Source organism: Zonotrichia leucophrys, chromosome 6 (genome assembly GCF_028769735.1).
Source record: "Zonotrichia leucophrys gambelii isolate GWCS_2022_RI chromosome 6, RI_Zleu_2.0, whole genome shotgun sequence".
Taxonomy (NCBI): domain Eukaryota; kingdom Metazoa; phylum Chordata; class Aves; order Passeriformes; family Passerellidae; genus Zonotrichia; species Zonotrichia leucophrys.
Window position 1 is genome coordinate 8,355,759 of NC_088176.1, and position 24,338 is coordinate 8,380,096.

Genomic DNA, 24,338 nt, shown 5'->3' on the forward strand with positions numbered 1-24,338 from the left:
CTAAGAGACTCCAGCAGAACTGGTGCACAATGGATGTGAGGGAAGTAGATGTGGCTGGGAAAGACAGTAGCTGTGGAGGATGTTGTGTGTTACCACACTTCTCCTCTTGAACATGCTGTGACTTGGGAGAAGCAGGAGAACTTGGAAAATGCATTTTCTGACTTCCAGACAAGCTGGTAGTATCTGTCACTGTGAAAAGAGAAAAATGGGCTTTGTATGTCTTGAAATGAAGTAGGATTTATCTGTGAAATAAAGGACTTTATTTGTTCTTTCCTCTTGGAAGGAGCACACAGTCTCATTGCCTTCAATGAGGGATGTCTGTGGGCTCTGTGGGTATGATGATCATCCATGCTGGAGTCCTCTCCAGGTGCTCAGTGTCCAGGTGACTCCTGGATTAATTATTTGTTCTGTAATTGCCAAGTATTCACAGTTTGGTGTGGTTCATGGGTGTCCTGCTTTCACCACTTCTCTGAGCTCATTTCAGGAGGGTCTTAAGCAATGCAGGGCCAGGAGCAGGTCATGCACTCTTATTCTCGCTAAAGTGGGAGACAAGGGCTCCAAATGGGCTTCAGACAGCATGGAGACCTCTGGGACGGTCTAGAAAATACACAGTGTGGTGACTCTTGGAGTGGAACACAAAGAGGTGACAACTGGTAGTGTGCCAAGTGCTAAGTGAGGAGGAGACAGCCTGGCCACTGTGACCCTAATACAGGTCACTTGCATAAACAGAATGACAATCTGGGACAAGATGCAAAGCTGTGTGAGAAGGGAACTGGAAGCCTTCCAAATTACTTTGGTTCATGGGAGTGAGTGAGATAAATATTATTGTGATGTAATATTATTGTCGACATAAATCTCTCTTGATCCCAAAAAGAATAACATAAGGTAACTCAGCAGTTATTTTAGTATAAGAAATTATGTTCTGGGGACATTTTTAAAAAATGAAAATGCATCTGTTTATATACTGATATTAGTTACTTTGAAAGGCCTTAAGTGTTTTCAGGACTTAGTGCCACTGCTCTTTAGATTAGAGACTCTATTTTCAGCACACCAGTTGCTGACAGGACATTGTGCCAGTACATTGTCAGCATTCAGTAAAAGTAGCAATAATAAGTTAGGCAGAACTGCATCTCTCAATAGAGAGATGAATAGGAGGCTCTCTAAGCATACCCAGAAGGTTTAGACAGAAACTATTTTGATGGAATTGTTTGCAATTTATAGAAAAGGGAAGTGCTTAGCAATATCCCAGGACTGCTGTAGGCAGTGGGGCAGATGCAGAGATGACTAAGTAGACTTTTACTCAGATTGAGATAACTCTTAGCTGTGTCCCAGGGTTATGGAGCCCTGCAGCTGGAGGCATTATGATTAGGTAAGATGTAAATCTTAAATCCTGACCATTTGTAGCTGGTAGAATTTAATAGCTTCTTTTGTTCAGAGCAGACTTCACAACCCTAATAGCTTGCTTGAATCCTAATACCAGACATTCCTTATCATTTTTTGGTGAAGGAATTTTTATATTCTGATCTATTACAGTCTACTCTTGGTGAACACTGTTAAATAGATGCTTTGTTCATTCTATTAAAAAGTAAATGGTTCCTTTCTGAAGTTTTTCCTGTAGGAGATAGAAGTTTGGATTTGTATCCATCATGTTTAGAACTCTTTGAGATAAGAGGCTCTGCCTGTTTCACAGTGCATCCTCCTACACCTGGAGATGGAGTGACAGGTGAATGAAACAGGAAGATATGAGAAAAGAGTGTGCTGACATAATATACAAGGTGAAACTGAGCTGGCACCAAGGGAAAACATTAATAACTTGTCTGGGACAATGGCAGTGAACTTCTTCTACATCCGCCCAAGGGCCAGGGAGCTTCAAACCCACCTCTGGCCTCCATCTCTGGTGGTACCTCCTTCTGCTGTGAGGCTGCTCCGAAACACAAAATGCTCCCCCATGAGGTCACTTGTTTATCAGGGTGAGGAGGAACTAATGGTAAATGCTGCTGCTGCTGCATGTACTTTTCTCTTCATCCTGGGCCTATGACTGCAAAACTGAAATACAAAATGATCAGGCTCTAACGTTCACATGGATGTGATTCGTTTCTGTGAGTTCATTCTTCTATTTAGAGAAAGATATTGCTGCCCTCCCTTCTGCACTGACACAGTTGCCAAAATAACCACTCTTACTAACTGGCAGCTTTAAAAGCCAGCCTGCAGCTGACTTTGAAACAGAAGGTCAGCAAAGGGAGCAACAGACTTCAATTCAGAGCTTTAATGGGAGCCATTGACCACAGCAAAAGGCCTTGACTGGAGTGTCTAGAGTGTGCTTTGCACAGGCCAAAAAGTCACTTTCATACTCTTTGAACCTTTTGTATAAACCTATATATTTTTCACTCTGTGGATTTCAAGATGAATGTGCAGCCGTGTGCTAGATGTGGCTATGGGGTTTACCCTGCTGAGAAGATTAACTGTATAGATCAGGTCAGTTCTCTTTCTTTATCATTTTTGGACTATAATAAATGTACAGATTGGCACTTCTAACACTGTGCAAATCTCTCAGTTCCAAAAGTTCTTTGCTCATAACTGGGTTCAGAACTGAAATGAATTAATAACATGTATATATTTGAAGAAAAAAATAGTCAGATTCATTAAATGAAGGGTAAGGATCAATAGTGAGATTTTAAACTTAGCAAAATAATAATAATGAAATACAAATCATGTCTGTTTGGTTTCTCTTTTGTGGCGTGTCCAGACGTGGCATAAAGCCTGTTTTCACTGTGAAGTATGCAAGATGATGTTAACTGTAAACAACTTTGTTAGCCATGAGAAAAAGCCTTACTGTCAAGCGTAAGTGTATTTCCTTTTTTTCCTCTTCCATTTTTTTTTTTAAGCAAAGGTTTAATTTGGCTAGTAATTTTAATAGAATGGAAGATCACCATTTGGACTCAGTCTGTCCTGTGTGTGATGTGAATTAGGTATTGTTGGTGATTGCATGCATATCTTTGGATTTACGTGAATCACAAATGGTGGGAAACTCTTTTTACCATGCATAAAGCTTCCTCATTTGGCCAGTGTGCTAAAAGACACCAAATTAAGTTCCCTTTCAGTATTGTAGGAAGAAAATAAAACCAACCACAAAATTCAGTGCTTTCGAAATCAGTGGTTAAGAGTTAACAAGGTTGAGCTAATCATAAGGAAAATGTATAAAATGCAGATTTTGGAGTTGGTTTGTTCTAGGAAGTTTTTATTTTATAATGATCAATTCCTGTCAAATTTGTCAGCAGAAAAAGAAGAGATGACAGTTGTTTTTTATTCTATTATTCTCTTTTGTTATTAGAATCACAGCATTGATATGATGATCATTAAAATTAATTTTGCTCTAGGCACCTACTCCTTACAGTAATAACTTGAATGTAATCTAAGATCTATGTGTGAGTGGGGGAAGAGATGTGTATAGAGGGGTGGAGGCTGATATTGTGGTTTTCAGTGCTCAAAGAGAACCTTTCTGGTGGGCTGCCTGGTACATTCCTAATATCCTTTTACACTTACCCTTTTCTAGGCACAATCCAAAGAACAATGCATTCACGAGTGTGTTTGAAACACCAATAAATATGAATGCAAAAAAACTGTCAGAAGTGGTAAGTGAGGTAAGAAGCTTGAGGGTCAAATGTGTTTGTTCTACATTTTGGTAACGTACTGATAACATCTCGTTTTGTGAGTATAAATACGTGCTTTTTACTCACCTTCCTGTGTATGATTCAGACCTCAGCTGGGTTTCAGTCATAATTTTTTCAATGCGATTACTCATGTGAAAGCAATCTTAGATCTGGATTTCCTTCTTCTATCAGAAAGAAAAACTGATTGGAGCTGCTCACCTGTATATCTGATAATCTGTACGGAAGCACAGTTCACCTAAACTGCCCAGAGCTGTGCAAACTTGGTGACTAAGCTGGGTTTCACAACCTCTGGGAGCAAGAACAACCCACTTGCTTTGTGATCTCATCAGAAACTGCCACGAAACAACAAATAAATTATAACCAGGTGGCACGCACGCAGAAGTTCCCATTAATATTTTGTTGAGTATTTCTGCCAAACCTGAGGTGGTAAAGCAGTGGGTCTGGGGACCTTGGCAGGGTTTTGCTGGAGGTGTTTTTGGGGATGGAGGAGCATCCTCCCTGTGGGCTCTGCCCTGCCCCATCCAGCTGGAATGCTCCAGCATGCGGGCATCCCCAGCACCACCCCTGCATTGATTCCTTCCAGAAACATCATCCACAAACCTACACACAACAGGTCTGCTGAAATAAATAATACAGGAACGCCCAGTAATCAATGGCTACCTCACTCCTCTGCCTAATGCTGTTTTCTTGAATGCCATGTCTTTCTATATCCTATAATAACATTACTTCTGAATGTGTTTCACAGACAAAGCAATGTGTTTTGATGTGATTAGCCATCACTAAAATTAACAAAGAAAGTTGTTTTTTTCGGATTATGGCATGCTGAATTCATTCTGATGTCCTGTATTAGCTGTAAAACCTTGATGCACAAGAATAGCCTTTGTCAGACACTATAATTTATCATTTTGTACAGCATTCTTATGCCTCAGTTTTTGCAGTATCATGGGCTGTAACTATTTCAGCAATGACTATCGTACTTACTTTAAACTGTGTGTGACAGATCTGCTCAGGAATGAGTTTGGGATTACTGCAGGTTCTATTTCTGGTTTAGGCAGTGATATGAGACTGATACTTCCAGTGCATGTGAGTACACAAGCCAGAGAAATTATAGCTCAAAGATCACTTTCCCTTGTTTTATACACCTTAAACACCTTCTGTCCTTTTCAATCACATAATGAGGTTCTGTTCCAGAGAGAAAACTGCTAAGGGTAGTAAAGAAGCTGAATCTGCAGTACCTGCTTAAAGGGAGTACTTCTGCAAAAAAATTGAGAGCAGGAAAATTTTTCATTAGTAAATGTATAAAAAATGCTAACTTGGGAAAAGGTTTCTCTTGCTACTATGGAAAATTGTTCTGTTTATATTGAAGTTTATTTCTGATGATGCAGAAAATAGAATGTTTGTTCAATCCCAATGTGATGTTCTCACATAAGTCTTGAGAAATCAACTGGAACGCAGAGATGACAATTAGGTTTCTCTATACAGAATTTCTATGTTATCAGGCAAGTCATTCAGCTCTCTGCTCCTCTGTGCTTAATTTATAAATGGGAATAATGGTACATGTGCTCAATAACATTTCTGTCCAGTCAGTTTAAATTCTCTACTCTGGGTAGAGAGTGAGTTGTATAACAGATCTGTGATTTCAGTTGGATTTCTTCTACATGCTATCATGATAAAAGTAGCAGTAAGAACATAATGACCCAGGACTAAGTATAGTAGTCATTTACATATTAGATTTGAGATATGACACATTTAAGATATGACACTTTGTGGATGCTGTGCAGGGAAATAGGAGAGTATTTTAATATTGCTTACTTGGCAATAGTTTTTTCATGTAATGCATTGACACATCCTGCTTTAAATTTCTTAGGGATTTCAATTCTAACAGATTATTTCCCCCAAAAGGATTATCTAAAGATCAAATTATTCTTTCAGAATGTCATGCCAGGTCTCAGGTGTAATATGCTGCTCCTTTACAGATGTGCAGCTCCTATACTGGCAGAAATCTTAGGGAGAAGCTGGGTGGACTAGAAAACAGAGTTTTGGCTTTGGGGCTAAATGCAATCATCACCTTGCCTCTCTTATTCTTCTTCAAAGGGGGTGAGTGTTAGTATGCACTAACAAACTACTAAAATGAGTCATTATCTTTTCTTTTTAGATAAAATATCGAGAAGAGAGTGAACAAATCAAATCAGTCTTTCAGTGGGATGTAAGGTCCAGAGAAATTGAAAGTGTCTATAAAGCCCAACAATTGGCTACCCAGGTAAGAAATACCCCTCAAGTCTCCCAGCCAGCAGCCTGCAGGACACCAAGGATTGGCCCTGGCTATCCTGATTGTCAGGATAACCTGTTTAACCATGACATTTCAATGCTAAAAAGAAATAGCCTTTGCTTCTCATTTGGCTAAACTTTTCAAGACAAAATAGCCCAACTATAGCTTAGGATAGAATAACTAGAAGGTGAGGAAGGAAGTGTATGCCTATAGTTAGCTATTGGGGCTGCTGCAGGAACAGCCACACTCTGTGTGTCTTCTCTTTACTGGCACTGGAGCTTCACAGCAGGAGATCATATTCCCAGGGGGTGTTATTTGAGTTTCACTCCAGGATCCTGGATCCTGTCATCTTGATGTCAGTTCTTGTTGTACAAGTTCTGCCTTGGCACTCTGAAGGGATGTGGAATGTAGGCCTTGTGCTGCACAATTTCACTTCCACTGCACTGTGTGCTTGCTTTTTTTTTCCTGTTAGATCATCTGTTTGAGTGCCAAAACCAGAGTGAAGATAGGTAGTTACTTAGTTCCTGTTTTGTAGAATGCTTACTATGCTGCCTATGAGGAAGGAAAATCGTGGTACCCAGGAACAATCCCAGATCCTGAGATGGTCAAGATAACACAGGCACAGAAGGCTCTGTCTGATGTAAGTGGACTGGTGTTTGGCTTTATTTTCATGGTTCATGGTTACAAATACATGAAAGTCAGCCTTTGGTAAGAAGTCACCTCCAGGCTTTACAGGAGGGGTATCTGGAGGGTCTGTCAAGATGTTGCCAAAGGAGAGACTGACATGTTTATTTCTGTCAATAACAATACTTAGCCATGTAAGGAATTAAAGTCACATAACAGTTCTATTGCCATCACACATTTATATATTTATATAACTCAGAAACACTTCGGCTGCTGACCAAATTGAGGTGATCTGCTCTAGGAGGCAGTGCTCTCTCTCTCACTAGAGCAGGACTCGTGATGGAAAATGTGTTGTATTTTCCACAGACCAGACTTTTCACTGACTGAATTTCCATGACTGATGAAAATCACTTCTAAATTATGACTGTGTCCATACAATGGGTTGGTGACCTAATCAGCATAGGCAGTTAACAGTGGACAATTGATACAAATGAGAAATGTTTTCTGTTGTGTGTAGGAAGTAGCTGTAAGTAACAACTTACAAAGTGGAAGTTCTTTAATTTGTTTTCTTTTGAATAAAGTGATACATACCTTTAGGAAACAGGCATGAAAAGAAGAATTGTATTAAACTACAGTGGATTCTTCTCTAATAAACAAATTAATCTTCTAGTTTCAATATACAGAAGAGTTTGAGCCACGAAGAGGCAAAGGCAGCTTCCCTGCTATGATCACTCCAGGTTACCAGGTTGCCAAGAGAGCCAGCCAGCTAAGCAGTGATGTAAGTCACAAGGGTTTTTAATTACGTTTTACACTTCTGAATTTGGAGAATCCTGGGTTCAGGCCATTCCCATGAGATGTTAGATTCCATGGTGAGTATTTGTTATACTGTTACAAAGTGAGAAAATGTTAACATGATGCAGAAACCAAGGTTAATAAAGTACTTGGTCTGGGAGTACAATCATATAAAATAAGTGACAATGTAGATATTTCCTGGCAAATGTAGCAACTTTTGCATAATTTATCACATCCTGAAAAAGATTGTTACTTGCACTGAAATGTTCATTTAATTCATTACCTTTAGGGCTGTATTCATCAAATTATTTACATTTGACATTTTTCATTTTATTACTTGAAATTAAGTTGGACTCAATGATCTTTAAGGTCTCTTCCAACCTAGTCATTCTGTGAATTCTGTGAAATCAAACAGCTGTAAGATTGAAATTAATTCACATAAAAGCTACTTTATGCGCAGAAAATTGCTTGTTTATTTGAGAACTATTCACATGAAAATATAAGTAAAAATAAATCCCATAACAATGGTTTTAAAGTATTGTTTTGTGCAGATAATATCTACATATCCCAAGATCATTGCAGTATGATCTTGGGACATTAATGACTATTCTCATGGTATTTTAATCAAATGTATGGCTCACATAAATCAAGGGAAAGTTTGAATATCTGGGTCCATTTCTGTCTGGTTTTGGTATTCACTTTAAGGAAATTGAACCTTAAATATATGGATAGCTTGACTGTGGAGAGTAGGGAGTGTCATGACTGCTGTTGCTCATTTTCTCTTGAAGCCTTCTGATAGGAAATGTACTTTTGCTGCTTATTGGGTGTAATATGGATAAATATGTTTTCCTCTTCAGGTGGAATATAAGCGTGGACACGAGGAGAGAGTTTCAAAGTTCACCTCTGTTGTAGACACTCCAGATATACTTCATGCAAAGGCTGGAGCACATCTTGCAAGTGATGTAAGTAAAACAAAATAGATTGATCTGGTTTTGGCTCCACAAGTGGTTCCTGGGGTGTTTATAAATTACTTGCAAATATGAACACAAAGAAAAATTTAAAATTAATATTTTAAAGGCAGACTAGTTTCACCATTAAGCATTTAGTACTTTCAGTTGCAAAGACCACATTCAATTTGAGGCCATTTTAGGCTGTCAGAACAGAAGCTGGGGCACCAGTCTGGTCCATACCCAGCAACTGGCTGCCATGAAAATTAAAGAAAGAAGCTGCCTGACTCTAACGTAAATAGAGAAGGCATCTTGCAGAGACTTTAAGTATTTTGTTTAAATGAATCTCTTCATCCTACACCCTGAACAAGACAAAGGGGCCATGCAGAAGATGTGTGATTGTGTAGTTAAAGACCAAATTGCAAAGATTCAGACTTCATGGTTCATCTTCCTTTTGGCAGATGACAGCCCTGGAGCACCTGACTTTGCAACTTTAAGGATTGATTAGGTGTGCAATCAAGACATATTTGCTCTAATTGCTCCTGAACTGTCTTGATTTTTTACAGTTGAAATACACAGAAGACTTTGAAGAACGGAAGGGGAAAGGCAGCTTTCCTGCTATGATCACTCCAGCTTATCAAATAGCCAAGAGAGCAAATGAATTAGCCAGTGATGTAAGTGTCCAAAGAAAAGTCTCTTTTGAGAAAGAAAATATTAAACTGTCACACAAATTTTGAATTAAAACATTTACTGGCAGAAATTCCATGAGCATGGCATACTGATCTTCATTGGCTTTCTTTTCCTTTCCAAACATAACAAAACCACAACACCCCTGAACTCTTTAATAAGCACCATAAAAAGATATCAGTGTTCCTTCAAAATGTACAGTTAATTGTGCTTTGTTATTGGAAACTAAAAGAAAAGCTCTTTTTGTTGGAGAAGGTATCATATGGAAGAACATATAACTCAAAGGAAGTGAATTTAAAACATTGTTAAGAGACATTGAGGAAAATAAGAGATCCATAATTTTGAAGGTAAAAGCAACTGACTCTAAAACAATTACATGTTTTTATTTGCCTTTGATCTGTGGAAAACCCTTCACTTTTGTCAGCAAACACACATGGTGATTAAAGGGCAGCATCAGGTTACAGGCATTATTTTGACTTCAGTAAATGTAGAGCAAATCTTGGTCTAAACTTGAAGGTTGATTGCCTAAAATTCCCTTTATCACTGGGGGTAATGCATCTTCAGAAAAAAAACCATTTACTGATGGGGTTCAGGTGACCCTGTAGTAAAAAGTGCTCTGTGGTAACCATGAATTTGCATTACAATCAGTTCTATTTTTTTAAACTGCTGGAGCATCAGGGATTAGCCACTGTCAAGCAGGTGGTGCTGAACACATTGACCCAATGGTCTGGGTTTTAATGGCAAGTCCTGTGTTCCTAGTGCATTATTAATGCACCACTAGTTCTGTTTTTATACCTTCAAGTGGCATGTTTGTCTTGTGCAGGTTGGTGGCAATGGGAATTTTGACAATCCTTTATTGACAACATGTGCATGCCATTGGCTGTTATTTATTGTGCAGCATCTGTTAACCAGACTAAACTCACCTGGATTATTCATTTCCTTTTTCTCCTGTTAGGTGAAGTATCATCAAAGATATGAAAAAGAGATCAAGGGAAAAGCCAGCCACACAGCTGGAACAGATGTTGCTATTGCAAGAGAAAATGCAGATCAGTATGGACAGGTATGGAACATCCAAGGGTTAGCCATGCTGGTGTTGATCATTGCTGCAGCTGATTGCTCAAGGCTTCAGAAACTGGTGACACCTATTGTCACTTTTTTTTTTTGTCCTGTGTGAGAAAACAAAATTTCAAGGGAAAGGATGGTGTACAAACAGTACTGTGCTCCTAAAATGTAATGTATCTGTCAGTGGCACCTGAAGATGTGACTGCAAGGTGGCTGCACTGTTACTGCATGACCCTTATGGTAGGGCCATTGCTAAAAACTGACCTTGGCAAATTTTATCTGTGTGCATTTATCTGTGTGCACTCTGCATTTCTGTTGTGGTGTTGTTAGGTATCACACTGAAATGTGCTTACTCGAGGAAATATTCCCATTCCATGAATAAGGAAATTCAGTCAGGAGAAAAGCTAAAGGGTTGTGAAACAGTAGAAAGCTGGCAGACAGTTAGGTGCCTTTTCCCTGTCAGTATTTTCACAAACCTTAGGAGCTTTGCAGCTCTAAATATGTGTGAACAGCACTGAATCTCTTAGATACACAATCTCTTAGATTTCACCTCCTCTACAAAAGAGGAATTATAAACCTGACAAGCTGTAGCTCTGTATTTGTGGAACCAGATAGGCTTTAGTTCTGTTTTGGTCAGTGGCATTTGTTTTGCTTACGTTTCATTTTTAAGGGAATACAATTGGTTTTATGGTTGCCCAAAATGCACCCAAATTCCAATTAGGTTAGGGGAACAGCACAGCTATATAGAACTGAATGGAGGTAAATGGAATTTGAAAGGAATTGAATAGTGGTGTTTATGTATAAAGAAAACTATATGGTTAATCTCAGGGGTTTTTGTTCTGCTCCTCAATAGGTTCATACACTTTGGAGAAATGAAGGGATAGGGGTTGTATTTTCCTAAAACCTTTGGTATTTTACATTTCTTCACTTCTTCTGTTGAAATTTACATTTAGTATTCTGTGGAAAGCAAACCATCCTCGAAGAATATGAGTTTAGAATTGTAGCAGTGGAGCCTTCAATTACTTCTGTCTTTTGAACTGCTACAAGTTTTAATAGGAACAAACAAATAAAATGAATTTGAAAAAGCACTAATTACATTTCCAAGCATTAGAATGCTTCTGTTTTAGAATTAATTTAAGTTTTCTTTCTTTGAAAGTGTCTTTGAAACTTCAGTCATGGACTTCAAATTCGATTTGAGTTTTAATCTTTATAGATTGGATACTGATATTATTAGTCAAATAACACAGAGTCACTGAAATTAATGGGTCTTTCTGAGTAAATTATGACTTAACATGGGTAAAGAGATTAGATTTCTAACTGTTGAGATCATTAACAATGAATTGAGTGTGCATCAGACAGATATATATAGATATATGTATATATGTACATGCATATTTATATGTATAACATGAGACAATTTAAGGAATCTTACTGTAAAATTCCTATGCTGAACATCTTTTGTTCATGTTTAAAAACCTTAAGAGTGGCAAAAATAGTTTTCTGAAACTTTGAATATATGCACAATATTAGAAATTATATTAAAATGTATTTAAGAAACTTAGAAGCAAAAGACAGCTTGGTCTGGAGAATTCAAACTCATTAATGGTATTTTAAGAAGCTAACTCAGCTGATTATTCAACTGTATTTTTTCTTTTCTTGCCTGTTTATAGAATAATTTAATGCCATTGTAACTGTTGTTCACCAATGTGCATCATAATGTCCACAAATTTGCGGCATGACCTATTTTAAAACATTGATGGTGCCCAAAATGACCTACAATGGATGGTTTTGCACTGAGAACACACAAAAGAGATATCCCAGATATGTGTAGCCATTCCTATCTGTGCTCTCCATGGCATTCTTGACATGCATTCTATTCATGGCACATTCTATTTTCACTCAAACTGCCTCTTTACTACAAAAGATTTACCAAATATTGCAGAGAAGACACATTATGCTTTATCTCACTTGTTTGTATTCTTGTTTGTACTCCATATTCTCCCCAGATCTTACCATAGAAGGCTTTGAGATTGTTGTTGTCCATTACATTAAAAAAAAAATCTCCAGTATTTTGCTGTTAAACCATCTAAATGGCTTTCAAATTGTCAGATATTTACACATAAACTTATCTATAGATGAGTTTAAGGGTGATACTTCCACAACAATTGGGGTTTTTTTAATCAGACAAATGGAATTTTTGATTTTGTTCACTAAGGAGTTTGGCATTCTGATATCTAGGTATCTCTATCTCATTTATTTATCCCTCTTCAAAATACATCACAGCACTAGTGAACTATTATTTTTGGTCAATTATGATGTGAAAAATGACCATCAAAAGATCAAACAGCTCCTGTAACACTACAAAGAAAGGCTGATCCTATGTTAAACTTGTTAACTTTAAGCCATTAAAGTTTAAAGTGTAAAGTTTAAAGTTTAAATTAGCCTGGCTAACCAAGCCATTAGCTATTTTTATAAAATTCCAGGAAAACATGTATTGACAAACAGAGAGGCAAGCAGATATTATCTCTGTGGGAAATGAGGTGAGAGCAGAATGGTGTGTGTCATTGTACACTTGAATGCTATCTTTACTACAGCTAATAGCTACCTAAATTTCTCTTGGAATGCAGTACAGGTATCTTCAGAGGCATAGGTAATTTAACAGGTCAATTTGTTATTATATTTTGGTCATTTTTCATTAAAAAAACTCATTGAATCCGTGACCCTTCCTACTAACAAGGACTGTGGGGCTTGTAAGATAAGCCATGGCCCCACCTGCTCATGTGTGATGAATAAACATCTGAATTTTCTTCAGGGATATATGGATGAGTTTGAGGAACACAGAGGGAAAGGAAGCTTTCCTGCTATGATCACTCCAGCTTATCAAAATGCCAAGAAAGCAAATGAATTGGCAAGTGATGTAAGTATGAAATCTGAATCAATACAATTCATAAACAATTAAAAACAGCAGTTTGTCAGAGCAGTGCCTGGGAGGAGGATGCTAAAACTGCACTTGAGAAGTAAACAAAAGTGACATTTTGCTGCATTGCTGGGAACTGGATGGCTCAGGGGATTAATAACATCCATTAATAGAAGGGGGCGCAGCTCCAACTTGCATGAGGGAGGAGATGGATGTAGCAACTAATGGGGATCCCTACTGTTAGGTTAACCCTCCTGGCAAATCTGCACCTGTATTATTAATGAAACCTTCAACTGCCTTAATCATCCTGTGGACTACTGTGGTATTCCCAGTAGTGAATAAATGGAGGATGAATGAACTGTACTGGTTTTGATATTTTGATGTATCATGCCTCCAGCACAAAGCAAGTCATATGGAGGAAAAGAAGCAGAGAGTGTGACACTGTCACTTCACAAAAGTGAGCTTATTTCAGGGATGTGATTTTTGGTTTTGGGTGGTAAACTGAAGAGTTGGCAAAGAGGTGGTGGTGTGTGATTCCTGCATCCAGCCCATCCATTAGAGGGCCTCAGCCCTATTTGAGGGGCCCATTTCTGGCAGTGACAAAAAAATGGGTCAGTCTGTAGGTCAGTACCCTGTGGCTGCTCTGAAGGGCTCCTGTGAGTGACAACTTTTGTAGTGTGGGAGCCTGTCCCCGCCGGGGCTGCCTGGGCTGATGAGCTCAGTCTGTCTTGTGGGCCGAGAACAGATGGTGGAGCCTTTCAGCTTGTGTTAGTGTGGGCTAGACTCGAGCAGTAAACTGGAGTGAAAGGATCAGTCATGTTCTGTTACCTGAGCTTATCACTGGGAGAATATAAAACACCTCAAATCCTCCGTGACCAATCCCAGTTTGGTGACAAACTCAGTGATCCCCTGTTAAAACAGGGAATATTTAACCTTTCTAGATAAAGATCACAGTTTGATAGGTTTTGAAAATGCTAATGGTCAGTAGTTTTCTCGTTAATTTATAATACATGGAGTGAAGAGGAGGATTGCTTCATGTAAGTAACATTTGCACACTAGAGTACTTAGCAACTTTCCTTGTAGTTTTAAAGCCTGAGGAAATGTGTGCAGACTTGGAAAATAAAAAAACCCAAACCACTTTGCATTTCAGTTCATGTAAAATAATTTATAAAAGGCCAAGTACTACCTCTCTTCACCCATCCAAATCCAATTTATGTCAAAAACTTGATGTCTAAATTTAATTTAGAAATCCCTTATTTCAATCTTGATTTTGCAGAGGAATATAATTCCCTTAAACACAGTAAAAGTACAAAAAGATATAGCTTTTTTAAAAAGCTGGTTTCTACAGGAGGAAAAGTTTGCAGACTGCTTGATGACTATCTATAATCCTCTGACTAAAATTAAGTACTGAGGATTAACTTCATTAATAGAAGAGCACACAAGCTCCAGCCAAGAATCTGCTAGTAATCTTTTCAAGCTATGAACAACAACCACTGCTGTCTGTCTATGTCAAAAATTTATAAAAATGCAACTGAGTAAAATGTCTTGAGAGGGTCAATGCAGGGCTGTGGGGTTATATTTGGGTTATTCAAGGTAGTAAGCACAGTGTTTCAGCACGGCAATTCCATTTACTTATCAAAGCAAGCACGGGGAAGATATTATCCTGACTCATGAAGCCAGTCTAAATAGTAAGGATGAAAAGATGCACATCTATTTTATAATTCTCCCTACTTCTTTTCAGATAAAATACAAGAAAGATCTCTCCAAGATGAAAGGTGCAGCTCACTTTCACTCCCTAACAGCTGAAGACAACTTGGTCCTTAAACAAGCCCAAAGTGTTAACAAGCTTGTCAGTGAGGTAAGGGCTTGAATCGATCTCTTAACAAGTTTGGGAGCAGCTCATACAAACATCTGTGTTTGATGAGTAAGGAGTGCACGTTAAAAAAAATAAAGCTGTTGTTCTTCCTGCGTTGTACATAAAGAAAGCATCTGTGTGTAGCACAGCAACTGGAGAGAAAAGCTCAAGAACAGATCTTTAGGTGCAGCCTTCTGGCCCTTCCAATCATCTCTATGAAACTGTGGGAAATTAACCCCAGGAGAGTGATTCTAGTTCTGACCAAGTCAAAAATTGAAATCTGGAAAAAACCCACCCCAAACCTGAATTGTGCATTTAATATGATATTAAGATATAAAGCTTAAGGATGAATTTGGTATGTACCTTAGAGTGTCTCAGAGGGTATTCTAACAATCAAAAAATAAGAAGAGAGACAAAATTTAAAGCGTTCTGGTTATGCAGATTTCTGTTTTCTTCCATCCTGTGAAAGACTGTGAGTCACTGATAATTGATTCTTTTTCTGCTTGATAAGGGAAGATTGCAAGAGAATTCTCAGTAGATTCTGAATTATTAATTTATTTATAGTGTCATATCAGCTATAAAACTATTAATAAATGTGAGTTTCTAGAACTTCCCCATGGCAGTTTAAAAACTTATACTCTTGAGATGTCAAAGTATAAAACCTTCAATAATGAAAAACCCCTGGAAGTAGGGCTGGAAGGGGCCTCCTGGGCCAATGATTCCTGGCTCCTGCTGCTTCAACACAGCACTGTATAATCCTCCTATTCCAATTTCTAGCCTACATTTATTCCTGTCCACTTTATTACCACTGTGTTTTGTGCTAGCATTGCCCTTTAGTTTAAAAAGTTCTTCTCCCTGCATGGTTACTTTTCTGAGAGGTTTACAAATACATCATTTTCTTCTCTGTGCCTTTGATTTCCTCAGCCAAGCAAGCTGAGTTCCTCTCATCTCTCAGTCTTTCACTGCAGCTGTTACAGGCTCAGTTCCTTAAACAGGAATGACTGTAAGAGTACAAAAGCTCTTGCTGAGGTCTTGCTGGAATTTGGTACATGGCACATTTGTACATGTTCATTTGCTGCATTTTCACCTCAGAATTTCTTTGTATATCATTGTTTTTGTTAATAGTTTCCCTCCTGCCACTGTCTTGTATAGTTTGCAGAGGATGAAATTGCATTTCTTTTGCCTGTAAAATGAGAACTGAGTACATGAATATTCTCTTCACATTAATTTTCATCATATGCCATCTGATGAACACCATGTGTCAAAATCTCTGAACAGTGGGTCTGCCTAATAAAAAGTGTGTGAAGGAACTTGATAGAGCAGATTAAGGTTTTACCATAGCTTCCCATTGTGCATTTTTGTTACTAAGGTGGAGTACAAGAAGGATCTTGGAAACAACAAAGGCTACAGCATGAACTACTGTGACACTCCACAATTCAAGAATATGAGCAAGATCTCAAAATTCACCAGTGATGTAAGTTTTCAGTGCCTGGTGTGTGGCTTGCTTGCCATGGTAGCTGCTGAAATCACAGGTCATCTGGGAGTGTGTGTTTCACATAAATGTGTGCTGGAAATGTGATTATAACTCATGTTAGACCGTTTTTGTACAACACTAATGTGTCCTGATGTATAGCTGGGGCTCATTTAATTTAGGACTATGAAAAGAACTATTATGGTATTTGGAAGAAAGGTCACTTACCAGGTACTGCTGATCTAGAGAAGTAGCAGAGTTGTTTCTCTGGTCTGTCATAATTATTATTTATTTCACTGTGCATGTCCATTTCCTGACTGGACAGGTAGGCAGATGATACTTCACCAGAGTAAAGTGCCAGAGAGGAACATAATTACTGTGTGAAAATAATCAGTGTTAATATTTTATACCTCTGATTTCTCATGAAATACAATTTCATTTCATAGTGACTCTTACCATTCTCTAAAATCCCAGAGGAGTAAATATTTTGCCATTCAGTTGAGGTGGCTGAATGATCAATTTTTCTTGTCAAATCCCCCACTCTGGGATTGGTGAAAGATGCACCAAAACAACCCAATTCTGTTCATTTCTTAATGTACAAATATTGTCTCCCTGGGACTTTGTTCTAATATTTGTTTCTGATGAAACACAGATGTATCTTCTTTATGTGGCATTTAGGTGACATGAAGAGCAAGTAAATGATATTTGGTAGTAAAAGAAACTCACTGAGAGTTTTAGCTTTTTTTTTTTTTTTTTAAATACCAAGTCTGCTGTGGACTAATGAGTTCCTGTATTGGAGCAGCACTAGTAGACCACAGCTGTAAAAATTGTCTCCCTGCTGTAAAATATGGAAACTCTTAAAAGCTGAAACTCTTCACTGGAAAAGCTGAATATATTTTCTCAGAGTATTTTTATCTTCTTTTTTTTTTTTAATTTTTGTTACAGCTTAAGTACAAAGAAACCTACCAGAATGAGATGAAAGGTCACTATGTGGGTGTTGGCATGGACAAGAGGATGCTGCATGCCATGAAGGTTGGCAGCTTGGCAAGCAATGTGAGTCCCTTTTAATCACACTTGAGTGCTTGTGGCCTCCTTGTCTTTCAGTTTTTCCAGAATTAAGTTGATAGAAAACTTTAGATCATACTGTACTGGGGATCTGATGGACAGATGTGTTGAGAAGAGGGGAAATTCTGGAAACCCTTTTGTACTGTTTTATGGCTCACTGTGTGGAAGAAGTTAAAATAAGAAATTTCAGTGATCTGGCAACATACTGAGATCCTTCAGTTTTCTTTGACATCAGTAGGATGCTGAAGGTTGTTTGCCACCACCCCCAGGGTCAGACCTTTGCTGGAAAAAACAGTCTTTAATGAAGATTTCTGGATTCCAATTTAATTTACTGGGTTAGTCAAGAAGCTATTTCATTACATACCATTCCTTCAAGTACATTATTTACAAATCTGTAAGAAGCTTGAGAACTAAGCAGAAAGATAAAAGAGATGTGTCATAGGTGGAAGTTAAGTTAATGCTCCCACTGTTGGCATTGGATTAATTGAGAAGCTGAAAAAGAATCAATTAGTGGCTAAACTATGCAAATAATTTCATTTTCTTTGTCACTCATGACATTGAACTTACTTTGTTTCTTGCATTTAATATTAATATTATTGTTTCCCTTTTCCTCTTGACTGATAATTATTCAAACAAATGACAGCTGAAAAAAAAAAGAATGAATTTTTTTTTGTTCTCCTTGTGTTTCAGATAGCCTATAAGTCTGATTACAAACATGATGGTGTTGACTACAATTACCCAGCTACACTCACTCCTTCATACCAGACAACAAGAAAGTTGGTCCCTTTGAAAGATGTAAATAATTTTATGTTTTTGGTTTTGGGTTTTTTTCCCCCTCCTGTGACTTGCATAGCTCATCATCTGTCTGTAGGAGAGATTGGGATAGATTGCATGTGTCAAATGATGATTTAATGACAGGAGCAAACACTGCTGACAAAGTTAGAGCAAAAAAGTGCAGTGTCAGGAGGTCTCAGAGCAGTATAAAGTGCTGCCCTGTCCTGTTGCTGGTGTCAGTTCAGCACAGATTGTGGAGTGATGTGAAATCTGTGAGTTCTGCCCTATCCCAGCCCTGTGCTGCACAAGTCTCACCACCTGGGGCAGCTTCAGCAGCAGCATCAAGCACTGAAAGCACAGGGAGACTAAAACAGAATTGTGAATCCTTTGTGAATTCCCTGGGATTGGTGTTCCCCTTTGGAGGGGAATGGGTTGGTCACAGAACCTTCCAGCTCCTGAGAGAGGAGCCCCTGTGCCCCTGGCTGTGGGAAGGGAAAGTCTGATACCCTCACTGCTCACAGGCATTAAAAGCTTCACTGATCTCTCTACCAGCTCAGCCTGTGCCTCAGTCAGGAGCACAGACACCAGGCATTGCTTAGAAACTCAGCAGAGGAGAGCAGCAGCTCTGCAGGGCATTTCTGACCTCCTAGGGCAGGTACACCCTGTCTTTACACTGAAATTGCAAAAATCCAGGAGCATTTATTATGCCTTAGAGAGGTCATTAACATTATGTGAGATTTATCTGGGCATTAAAACCTCTTCCAAGACAGGGATGGTAGCACAAAGAGCTAGAATTGGGAGCTCTGATGTTTTTGGGGAAGTGTTGGGTACACTTCAGCTCTAAGATGAACTCTTGCCTCTGTAGCAGTAATTTCAGCTTTGCCTTTGTAAAAGCTGAAAACAGTAAAATTCAGTGTTTGATTGCTTACTGTGTGAGAGAGCTGTGTTCTTAAAGAGTTCAAGGTAAGCACAAATTTATGTCCAAAATGTAAAAAAAAATCTCAGCAATTCCAGTGGCTCCACAACTGATAATCAGCATCAGTGTTTGAAACACATAATTTCACAGACACACAGTTTCACCAGTCCTGATCTAGGATTTTGCGTTATTCCCAGGGCTTGTGCACTCCCAAATAACCAACATGCTCACTCTGAACTCTTTTAGGAATACACCTCTGTCATACACTAAGCAATCACAAGTAGCAATAAATACTCAGTTTCAGTTAAAAGAAATGATCCCTTTCTATGGAATTAAAATTCTCTCTGTCTCTGAGGAAGCAAATGCACTGTTTTAAGTACCTTAATCACTTTGGACCTGTGAGATAATTCAGGCCTTTTTTCCTAGCTTTTATCATTCTGGCAGAATGAGGAAGTTTCTGTGAGGATACGGGAGATAAGAAGGTTTGCATTGAAATAGTTTCAGTAACACAAAGTCTCCAGAAATATGCTCCACTTTACTGGAAAGAAGTGTTCCTAAGAAACTAGTTTTAAACAATGTGATTTGCAATATTTGCAAAGTGGTGATTAACCACAGTGAATATTAACGAGGGCCTACAAAGAATAATAATTGTGTTTTGTAGTATAGCAATGAGTTCTTTTGCAGCAACAGGTTTGAAAGGAAGCATTATGTGATTTTTTTACCATGCATAATTTGGGGCTTTAACATATTTCTTTTATAACTTATTGTTGTTGCTACCACATTATTGTGTTAGTAATTTAATGGGCTTCAGTCCTCTTGTTGGCTGACATTAAAATGACTTTTCTGTATATAAGTATGTGTTTTTCTTTTCTCAACATCCACACAAAACTCTGACCACACAGGGAATTTCTGTGGTTAATTTATTGCATTAAAACTCAGTAAAGACCAAGTATAAGAGAATTCATTTGCTTTACCCAGTGGTACACGGGGCTCTTCATAGACAGTTACAATAATTCTTGTCTGCTAAAGAAAAAAATGGACTAAATGATGGTTAAGAAAATGAGATTTATTATTGTTTAAGTAATATTTTATCCAGAGTATTAGTTAGCAAAACTTCATCTATTCAATCTCTCATTTTCCAGTCTGAACATTTCTTCCTTTACTAAATCTTTTTTAAATTTTATTTTAAATTAGGTTAACTACAGGCAAAGCATAGACAAGCTGAAGTACAGCTCTGTGGCCAGCACTCCACAAATTGCTCAAGCCAAAATAAATGCACAGCAGCTCAGTGATGTAAGTTCTTCCATCATTAACTACTGTTATTTATTAGAATGATGGAATAATCTAATTTCATAGCATTTGTGTTTTATTCTTGACAGTTCTTCAGCAGATGCATAGTCAAACCGAGAATACATATTGAATTAAATCACTTTCAAAGATGTGGCAAGCATACCAGTAGATCTAATATTTGTCTTCACTTTTAAGATTTGTATCAGTGTGCTTTTTAAAGAAATTATTTTCTGCGTATTTATTAAGGCAAGGTTTTAAATTATATCTTTTGTACTTAAAAGATAATCAGTGGCTCTTTTATTTATAGAGTAAATTTCCACTTCCTACTGCTTAAGTAAAAGTTAACCTTATTGCCTTCATACTTGTGTTACAAACACCTATGAGTGTACTTATAATTTATGGCAGCAATAACCTAAAATTTAACAGCAATCATTCAGTCTAATTTTTATACTTTTATTAAGTTAAAAATAACTGAGTTTCTTGTTGACCTTTTCAACCTACACAGGTGAACTACCGAGCCGAGTATGAGAAGACAAAATCAAATTACACTCTACCTCAGGATGTACCGCTGTTAGTGAAAGCCAAAGCCAATGCTGAGTTATACAGTGAGGTAAGTCAAGCCTTGGGGAAATACTGGCATTCATGATGCTGTTAATAGACTGAAGTTAATATAAAGATGATGACACACTTTCTGGAAGCATTTGGCTTTGTGCTAAACAACATTAAATATGGTTCCCATAATAGATAGAGATCCAATTTCAAGGGCAGTGAAACCTCTAGACTTTTTTTTCCAAGATATTTTCTGATGATCTGAATTTCTTTAAATCAGTAAATCAGTATTCACTCAACAAAATTAACTTCTTCTGAGGTGAAATTTGTATGAAGAACCAACATTTGCACAGTTCTAGTAATTCAAAGTCCACTGAAGTCAGTGGAAAGAAATAGTGACTTCAGCCAACTTGAATCAAGCTCACTGCTGGGCTTGATAAAGATCAGGATAAATATAAACATGCAAAAAGCCAAATCCAGAAACTGGGGCTTCCTGAAAACCTTTTACCTTCATTAGGTGCATACAGAGTATGGATGAAGGCGTGCTTGATGGAATTTCAAGTGGAATCTTGAAAAAGAGCTTAAAAAACTATTACTTTAAAAACTATTATTTATTCCACCAACTTTCAGAAGTTAAGGATGTGATTCTCATGCATTTCATGGTGTTTGTGAGATAGTGTGGCTCAGGAGTGTGCTTTTGAAGAAAATCAGATTGTTGTGAGGGATGCTGCACTGACCTCTACTTCACCCTGTGGGGTGGTCTCAGGGCACACCAGCTGGATTCCCTTTGAATGCTCTCTCATGTAAAGAACTGACCTTCAAGTTCACTGTGTGGGACTTGACTGGTTATAGTTTGGGGATGGGAAAGAAAATCCTGAAATGAGTGGAAGGTTGTCAGGTTCTCAGCACTAGCTCTTCTGCCTATGGATCAGCTCCTGTACATCTATACTATTTTCATAGGTAGACATAACCAAAGGCAATTTTGAAATACCCTCCCTCCTCCATATCTGTCTGAAATTGAGAATTATTGCTGGATGTTCTGGGACGTCAAGTGCCTGTGAACTCCAAGAATAAAATTTTGACTCAATCCTAGACAATTAATTAGCTCAAAATGACAATGAACTGTGACTCAGGAAGGTCCCAGTTTGCGGACTGAGCATATTTATGCTTCTGTTTTTCTCTGAGTCATTTCCATGTTTGTTTGAAAATCCTGTGTATTTGTGTCAGTGACAGGTTGCTGTCTTTCCTTTCTCAGGTTAAGTACAAAGAAGGCTGGGAGAAGAGCAAGGGCCAGGGCTTTGAAATGAAACTGGATTCTCTGCCTTTGCTTGCTGCCAAAGCTTCCAGGGATCTTGCCAGTGATGTATGTTACATTTAGTTACCTGGGAATTATTCTTTAGGTTTTTCTTATTCTTTATTCTTTATCTATAAGTAGCTATAGCACAGACAAATAAAACATAGCTCATTTCATCTGGATTTTTAAATCCTGCATTTGGCTGTCCATCTTTCTCAATGGCTAATGAGCAGTTGGAAACTTTCTCAGATTCTGCTGGGAAATTTCACTCTCCAAAAAATTTTTTTTTTTTAATCATGTGTACAGAGTGAAGCAAAATTTACACAATAAACCCATAGTGAAATTCAGTGTTTTGAATTGTTTATAACCTCAAAAATAGTATTATCATCTACTACAAAGGGAATGCATATTTCTTTAGTCTGCTTCTGTAACATAAACACATGTATATAAAAAATGCCAAACAAAAGCTTTCTAAACAACTTATATCAAGATTTTTAACCTGTGGAGAGGGAGAAAAGAGAGATACTTTTTCTGCAGCTGAAAAATGTTCATCAGTGATGGGGGTTCTAAACTGCCACCTCATAAAAAAATTAAGTCTTGAATTCCTTGCTTGGATTTATTTCTTATTTTTGCCTCTAAGAGCCAGATAATTTAGCTAATCAGGAGAATTAAAGTGTATAAGCATATTCACCTCAGAGGGCTGAGCCTCAAAGAATGAGCTTAAAGATCTCATAAATGAGACTGATCTTCCATCTTTGGAATTTCTGAGAAAATCTGGGAAATTTGAAGTGACAATGAGAGAATCAGACAAAGCTCTTCTAAATTTTGACCATCCAAATCACCAGTGAAAAATGTATTGCTTACTTCATGGGTAATTGGAAATATTCTTAGATTTATGCTGGTTTTTTTGACAGATTAAATATAAAGAAGAATATGAAAAAACAAAAGGAAAAGCAACTGAAACCAAAGATTCAAGACTTTTGCACTCTCTGAAGGTGGCCAAGATGAGTAGTGAGGTAAATTATTTCTTACTCAGAAGGTGTTTTTCATAATTATGAAGCTTTCAGCAACACTGTGTGATCTATCACTGTTACTGCTCTTACTGTAAGAAATTCTTGCAAACATTTAACAAAATTGGTTTCCTTCACCATCTGTTAATCTTCAATGATTGGACAACAGGGGATTTTGGGCAATGGCACCCTTATTTTGGGGCAGGAAAATAACATCCAGTTAAAACCTCAATCTAAACACTTCTACACAGAACTTTCAGGTCTGTAAGGGTATGTTTAAAAGTAAGATTTACTATAATAGAGAAAATGTCTCTAGAATTTAGAGAATTTACCCTGATATCTGTTTTGTCCCTCCTAGGACCTGATTTCTAAATGTGTTTGGGGTTTTTTTGCCTAATCTGCACAAGGACCAACAAGAGGGGTGACTTGAGACAGCTTTGTAATATCTGATACAGACAATCTATTTTCACTCCTGTGTCTAGATTGCCTACAAAAAAGGTTTTGAGGAGAGCAAGGCCCATTTCCATCTGCCCATGGACATGATAAACCTGAGGCATGCCAAGAAGGCTCAGGCACTGGCCAGTGACTTGGATTACAGAACAAGACTCCATGAGTACACTGTGCTGCCAGAAGATATGAAGACCAAGTGGGCAAAGAAGGCCTATGATCTCCAGAGTGATGTAAGATGATGTACAGCCAGCTTAACTGTTAAAAACAGCATGAGAGATTATAACCTTTGCCATTTGAATTTAATTCTTTCTTATGAACATTGTCTGATTTGGTACTATGGCTTTTAAAAATGTCTTTGCAATTTTGAAACTGGAACGGGTGCACGTGTTCACTTGCAAACATTATTCTCGCGTTCTCTGTGCCAATAAATGTGATTTTCCTCTGCAGCTCCAATATAGGGCAGATTTGACATGGATGAAAGGAGCTGGATGTATCACAGAAGGAAGTCTTAATATCCAACAAGCCAAAAAGGCAGGAGATTTAGTCAGTGAGGTAAGCAAAGTTCTCAGGCTTCTGGCTGTTGTTTGTTGAAAGGGTCATGCACACTTATTCTATTACATTATATTGAATAAGTACAGGATTCCTAACAAGGAATAGCTGAGAAATGGAAGAACTGATGGGCATAATTTAGTTTA

The 24,338-nt window shown here is 37.9% G+C and overlaps 1 protein-coding gene across 1 annotated transcript in view; it reads left to right on the forward strand.

Annotated features, from left to right (window-relative positions):
* The first annotated feature begins 2,403 nt into the window (after positions 1 to 2,403).
* The window catches only part of NRAP (nebulin related anchoring protein), a 46,724-nt gene continuing 24,789 nt past the window's right edge, over positions 2,404 to 24,338 (forward strand). Inside the window, exons 1-20 of the mRNA XM_064716317.1 lie at positions 2,404 to 2,475; positions 2,747 to 2,841; positions 3,554 to 3,641; positions 5,827 to 5,931; positions 6,476 to 6,580; positions 7,235 to 7,342; positions 8,214 to 8,318; positions 8,870 to 8,977; positions 9,946 to 10,050; positions 12,865 to 12,969; positions 14,711 to 14,827; positions 16,194 to 16,298; positions 17,241 to 17,348; positions 18,051 to 18,155; positions 20,245 to 20,343; positions 20,846 to 20,950; positions 22,145 to 22,252; positions 23,098 to 23,199; positions 23,676 to 23,873; positions 24,091 to 24,195. Of these exons, the coding sequence (XP_064572387.1) occupies positions 2,404 to 2,475; positions 2,747 to 2,841; positions 3,554 to 3,641; positions 5,827 to 5,931; positions 6,476 to 6,580; positions 7,235 to 7,342; positions 8,214 to 8,318; positions 8,870 to 8,977; positions 9,946 to 10,050; positions 12,865 to 12,969; positions 14,711 to 14,827; positions 16,194 to 16,298; positions 17,241 to 17,348; positions 18,051 to 18,155; positions 20,245 to 20,343; positions 20,846 to 20,950; positions 22,145 to 22,252; positions 23,098 to 23,199; positions 23,676 to 23,873; positions 24,091 to 24,195 (2,148 nt within the window). The remainder of the gene's footprint in view (positions 2,476 to 2,746; positions 2,842 to 3,553; positions 3,642 to 5,826; positions 5,932 to 6,475; positions 6,581 to 7,234; positions 7,343 to 8,213; positions 8,319 to 8,869; positions 8,978 to 9,945; positions 10,051 to 12,864; positions 12,970 to 14,710; positions 14,828 to 16,193; positions 16,299 to 17,240; positions 17,349 to 18,050; positions 18,156 to 20,244; positions 20,344 to 20,845; positions 20,951 to 22,144; positions 22,253 to 23,097; positions 23,200 to 23,675; positions 23,874 to 24,090; positions 24,196 to 24,338) is intronic.